This window comes from Acinonyx jubatus, chromosome A1 (genome assembly GCF_027475565.1).
Source record: "Acinonyx jubatus isolate Ajub_Pintada_27869175 chromosome A1, VMU_Ajub_asm_v1.0, whole genome shotgun sequence".
NCBI lineage: Eukaryota > Metazoa > Chordata > Mammalia > Carnivora > Felidae > Acinonyx > Acinonyx jubatus.
The window spans coordinates 201,672,990-201,678,989 of NC_069380.1; the positions used below are offsets into that span (position 1 = coordinate 201,672,990).

Genomic DNA, 6,000 nt, shown 5'->3' on the forward strand with positions numbered 1-6,000 from the left:
CCCACCCTCAAAACAAAAAAAAAAAATTAGAAAGCACTTGATTTTAATTAAAGGGAAACTATGAAGCCAATATCTTGGATCTAAAAATGCTTACTGTTGGGATGCCTGGGTGGCTCAGTCGGTTAAGCATCAGACTTCAGCTCAGGTCATGATCTCACGGTTTGTGGGTTCAAGGGCCAGGTCGGGCTCTGTGCTGACAGCTCAGAGCCTGGAGCCTGCTTCAGATTCTGTCTCTCCCTCTCTCTCTCTCTGCTCCTTCCCCGCTTGTGCTCTCTCTGTCTCTCAAAAATAAACCATAAAAAAAAAAAAAAACTTTATTAAAGTACAGGTTTGTAAATTGGTCTCTCTGTGCTATAAGACAACTGAAAAATAGATTAGTTATGACCTCATCTCACATAAGATGAATTTGACTAGGTGGTGTTTTTAAATCATAAATTACAGATCTTCTTTGTTGTTTTTTTCTGACATTCAACATAAATAGATAAAAGTTCTCTTGTTTTCAAATTGTTTTACTACAGAGCATGTCTTTACTTATCTAAAATGTAGTCCCTTAACTTTGAATATATAGGTTCCAGAATAGTATTTTAGATGCAGAAAACATGGCAAGTGTTGGCAATACAACTCACAAAAAGCATTTATTATTAACCACAACTAACTAATATAAATTAGCTTATGGTGAACTCCTAGATTTCTTTCCTTTTCCTTTTCTGCCTAGAATAGGTCCTTTATTTCATACCCTATAAGTGATCATTGTAATTTTTGTTCTCTGAGAGAGGAGTTTGTTTAAATCCTTCTACAGTGACTTCATTAAAGAGCTTCGGGCAGTTTCTAAACATAAACACAGTGCAAAGTTGTTTATCTTGGGCAGAGGGCTGAGGTTTTGAAGCTCACAGATACTATCTGTTGGGAGTAAAACTTGGGGTTATTAAAGTTGTCTGGGAGGCTTGAGTATTTTTTCAGAAGTGATTGTTGAGGGGCTATTCTGCTTGGGGGAAAGGGGAAAGAAAAAAGGTTTAGGGAACAATTACAGGTTTAATCTCTATGGCGGGGCCAACCCCATCGGTCCATTGGCCGGTCCCTAGCTACTCTCTTTTGGGCAAAAGAACCAGGGGATCGGCTTTATGGTTTCTTAGAGCCCAAACTCTCCACCAGAGAGTACACAATGGTGGGGGGGGGGGGGGCAGTGCCCATCAGAATACCGTGGAGTTGGGGGTGGCTGAGGGAGTGTGGAATAGACCATCTCCTTGTCTAGCATGATTGCCTCGTCTCTTTTTATCCTGAGATGGAATACACAGGGGACAGAGTGCAGTGTAAGCAGTCTTCAAACTTTGGGATTTGAAAACATCGTAGAATCTCAAATTTGGGAGCTGTGTTCCGGTAGCTGATCTTTTCCCATTGTATTACATTGAGAGTTTGAGGCCCAACTGGGCAGGCCTTTGAAAAGGGTCCTGGGGTGCCTGGGTGGCTTAGCGGCCAACTCTTGATTTCGACTCAGGTCATGATCTCACGGTTTGTGAGTTCAAGCCCCGCATCAGGCTCTGTGCTCATAGTGGAGCCTGCTTTGGATCCTCTGCCTCCCTCTCTCTGCTCCTCCCCCACTCGCTCTCTTGCTTGCTCTCTCTCAAAAATAAATGTTAGCAAAAATTTAAAGAGAAAGAAAGGAAGGAAACAGTCTTGCATGGTAGCTGCTGCTGCCTGTTTTCCTGGGGATCTCCACTTCCCTGGTCCTCTGTCTGTGTTGCCCCCATCTGGTGCTCCCTTCAGCCCCAGTGCGTGTGCCCCTCATGGGAGTGCCTCATTCCTCATGGAGTAAGGGAATTGAGTGCTAGTTCCCTCCTGCATAACCTGCGGGCTTATCTGGTTGTCCGTGGAGCCTTTCTCCACTGGATGTCTGCTCAGGTCCTTGCTGACACCACACAGAAGGGAGAGAGTTTTAGTCCTTTGGGAAAGATAGGGGAGCTTTGACTCTTTCTTGTTCCTCCACTGAATGCTACAGCCAGGTTCTCTTCTATCACAGCCAAAGGGAAAACAGCTGGCCACAGGGAGAGGGCGCTTTCCTTTGGAAGACCTCTCAATGTAATACACTTAGAGAATGTATTGTCTTCCTATCGGGAAGCCTCGCTTCTTTCAAATTAATATTCCCACATGCTGGCTTGATTATACTTCAGCTCATTCAGACATTGTCCCAACTCTCCTTCATTTCGAGTCCCCACATTAGTGGATGATTCCTCTTGGGTCACCTGGGGAAATGGCAGACTACCCTCAAACCCCTGTTTCTTCTCCCAATAACACGACAGGAGTTCACTTGATCCAGGCATGTTGTGTATGTAGAGCCGGCAGGAACCGTGACATTTAACAAGAACTAAATGGCACCTGATGGCAAGTTAAAAGTCGCAAAATGTTTTGTCACAAATTCTTCCAGTTATTAGAAACTGTGAATGCTGCTTTAGGGTTCTCCCACCCCAAGGTCAAGATGAAAACGAAAACATCTCAGGTGGGGTGTAGATCTATAGTATATTAAAATGTTAACAGATGCCTGGATGCTTTCTCGGAGCTCCTAACACTGCTGCTCACCTCCTTTCTGAAACTCTTCTCCTTTGGCCTCCATTGCCCTAAACTTTTCTGATCCCCCTCTTTTACTAAATGCTCTTTCTTAGTTGTTCTTACCTCCCCTTGCTCTTTTTCATCCCTAAACATAGGTATGTCCCAAGTTCTTCTCTTCAAAAAGTTTTCTCTTTGTGTCTTTAGTTATCGTACCTGCTGTTATGGCTTTAACTATATTCTCTATAAGACAACTACCCCATAACCATCTCTTTATATCTGATTACTCTCCTAAATGCAGACTTTTTTTTTTTTTTTTTTTTTTTGCCTATCAGACACCTTACAAGCACCTTATGCTAGTACATTTCAAAGGGGAACTTTTCATCTCCTGCCCAGAAGCTTCAACTTCTGTCCCCAACATCAATCCAGGCTTCCGGAAATGGAATTTCAAACTCACCCTCAAACCCTTCCTCTTCCTCATCCTCCAGTGTTTGATGAGTTGATAAGTCATTTTTATTTGATTTTCCAGTTTTCTCATGTTTGGTGTTCTTGTTCTATTTCTACCGCCACCACCCAGTTCAGGCCATATTTGTCTTCTGCAGTAGCCCTTTCTTTCTTTCTTTTTTAATGTTTTAAAAATGTTTATTTATTTTTGAGAGACAGAGACAGAGTGCAAGTGGAGGAGGGGCAGAGAGAGAGGGAGGCACAGGATCTGAAGCAGACTCCAGGCTCTGAACTGCTGGCACAGAGCCCGATGTGGGGCTTGAACCCACAAACTTTGAGATATGACCTGAGCTGAAGTTGGACGCTTAACCGCTTAACTGACAGCCACCCAGCGCCCCTGCAGTAGCCTTTTAAATGGTTTCTCTCTATTCTTTTCCTACTTCGACCTTTACCACATACTGTTATGAGACAAATCTGTGTTTAGTCCTGTCACTTCCTTTCTTGAAAATCTTCTCTCTCTTTTCACGGCCTACCAAATAAAGTTTAAATTCTCTAACACGCCCTTTAAAAGCCTCCATCAACCTGCTGTGATGTATCTTTCCAGGCTTCTTTCTCATCACCTGCCATGCTTTATCCAGGCCATGTGCTATTCCCTAAACACACTCCCTCCTTCCTGCATCTGCACATTTTAAAAATTATTATTAAAATGTTAACAAATGCCTAGAATATTTTAGTTGATTGTTTTGTTGGAAACAAAACCAGACTGTTCTTATTTGGAACAATTTTCACTTCATCTCTATAATTAATTACTGAATTCCTACTGAACAAGGCCTTTTCAAGACAGTTCCAGACTATTCCTCCTTCGAGGAGCATAACACCACAGGACAAGGAGAAGCTTTGAAACAAAAAGTCAAATAAAAGACAGCATAAGCTAAGTGCCAGAAGAGAGGTAATGCTGAGAGACTCAAAGGGAAAAAAGGGCATTTAGCTGAGAGAATCTAGAAAAACTTTACCGAGATGTTTGAGATGGGCAGTGAGGTATGAATTGGTTTTGGTGGGGGAAGCTTGGGGTCAGGAAAGACAATCATTTTTACTACTTTCCCTCGTTCCTTCTTTCCTCCCCCTCCTCCTCCTCCCCCTCCTCCTCCTCCTGCTCCTCCTCTCCTCTCCTCTCCTCACCACCCCACCTCCCCCTCCACCCCCTCTCCCCTCCTCAAATTCCTTCTTCTCTTTTTAATATTGATGTTTGAGGAACTGCAGGCAGAGGTATAGTAAAGATTCATCCTGGTGGTACTCAGTGTCTAAAAATACACTGTGTCTAAAAGTGGGAACTGCCTAGAAGTCACTACATTTTTACTTACTTGCACTTTCTATCAGTGATTTTGTTTTTCTTCCCTTCTCGGCAGCCTTCACATCAGGCGCAGGAGGGTCTGCGTCAGCCCGCACAGTCACATTATTAAGCAGTGGATGAAAGAACAAGAGGCCAAGAAAAAAGCTAAAGGCAACCTTTGCCACAAGAAGAAACAGGACGGCAAGAGGAACAGCAAAGGGGCACATCAGGGGAAACCCGAAACCCATGGCTATAAAACTCCTTATTAAAGCGTTTACAAATGAATCCACGCAGACAGTTCCTGAAGTGAACTTGGCCATCGGTTGCTTATAAATGTATCACATCAAATATTCCTTATTGAGAGACAGCAGGGCAAAACAAAATATGTTTTTTAAAGGAACAATTATACAGGATACAAATGTAACCAATATTATACTCATCTGAAAATGAAATGAAAAGATACTTCTCTTTATACAATGTTTTAAGAGCAGCATACAGATAGAATTTCTCCAACTTTTGTATTAGGAAGGTTTGCAAACACACGGAGAAGTTGAAAGATTAGCACAATGAACACTCGTACACCTTTCACCTAGATTAATAACTGCTAATATTTTGCCACGTTTATTTACTCTCTTCTCTCTTTGCTTGTGTGTATAAAACATTTTATATATAAATATGTAATTTTTTTGCTAAACCATTTGAAAACAAGTTGCAAACATCATGATACTTCACTTCTAATTTTTTTTATGTTACAACTTAACATCCCTCAATAATAAAGACATTTTGTATGTATGTAATCATGTTATCAGGTTTATGTCTAAAATATTAACATTTGATGTATTCCACCTTTAAATTTCCCCAACTATTTCCAGAGCATAATTTTTTTTTAATTTATTTTTTTAATGTTTATTTATTTTTGAGAGAGAGAGCATGAACGGGGGAGGGTCAGAGAGAGAGGGAGACACAGAATTTGAAGCAGGCTCCAGGCTCTGAGCTGTCAGCCCAGAGCCTGACGCGGGGCTCGAACTCACGGACCGTGACATCGTGACCTGAGCTGAAGCCGGAAGCTCAACTGACTGAGCCATCCAGGCACCCCTCCAGAGCATAAATTTTTTTTAAAAATTTGGTCGGCGGGGGGGGCGGGGGGGGGGAAGGGGGGGTACCTGGGTGGCTCAGTGGGTGGAGCATTCGACTTCAGCTCAGGCCATGATCTTGCCTTCTGCTAGTTCAAGTCCTGTCTTGGGCTCTGTGCTGACAGCTTGGACCCTAGAGCGTGCTTCTGATTCTGTGTCTCCAAAATTTTTTTTACTGTTTATTCATTTTTGAGAGACACAGCATGAGCAAAGAGAGGGAGACACAGAATTGGAAGCAGGCATCTGTCTCTGAGCTGTCACCACAGAGCCCAAAGCTGGGCCTCAACTCATGAACCGCGTGATCATGACCTGAGCTGAAGTCAGACACTTAACCGACTGAGCCATCCAGGCGCCCTTCAGAGCATAAATTCTGTATAGGTTTTTTAATCAATCAAGATTCACATATTGTAACTAATGTTGACATTTTTTTAGTATCTTTTATTAGAAGAAAGTCCCTCTGCTTTTTTTCTTTTCTTTCTTCCCATGGCACAGACTTTTTAAAAGAGAGTCTCGGGCAGAATCTGTTCCACATTCTGGGTTAGCCTGTTTCCT

General features: G+C 42.5%; 1 protein-coding gene across 2 annotated transcripts in view; it reads left to right on the plus strand.

Annotated features, from left to right (window-relative positions):
* Nucleotides 1-4,600, plus strand: part of CCL28 (C-C motif chemokine ligand 28) — a 28,210-nt gene extending 23,610 nt beyond the window's left edge. For both annotated transcript variants that reach the window (XM_053200906.1, XM_053200896.1), the window contains exon 3: nt 4,392-4,600. In XM_053200906.1, coding sequence (XP_053056881.1) covers nt 4,392-4,584 — 193 coding nt within the window. In that variant the 3' untranslated portion in view covers nt 4,585-4,600. The remainder of the gene's footprint in view (nt 1-4,391) is intronic.
* Nucleotides 4,601-6,000: the final 1,400 nt, after the last annotated feature.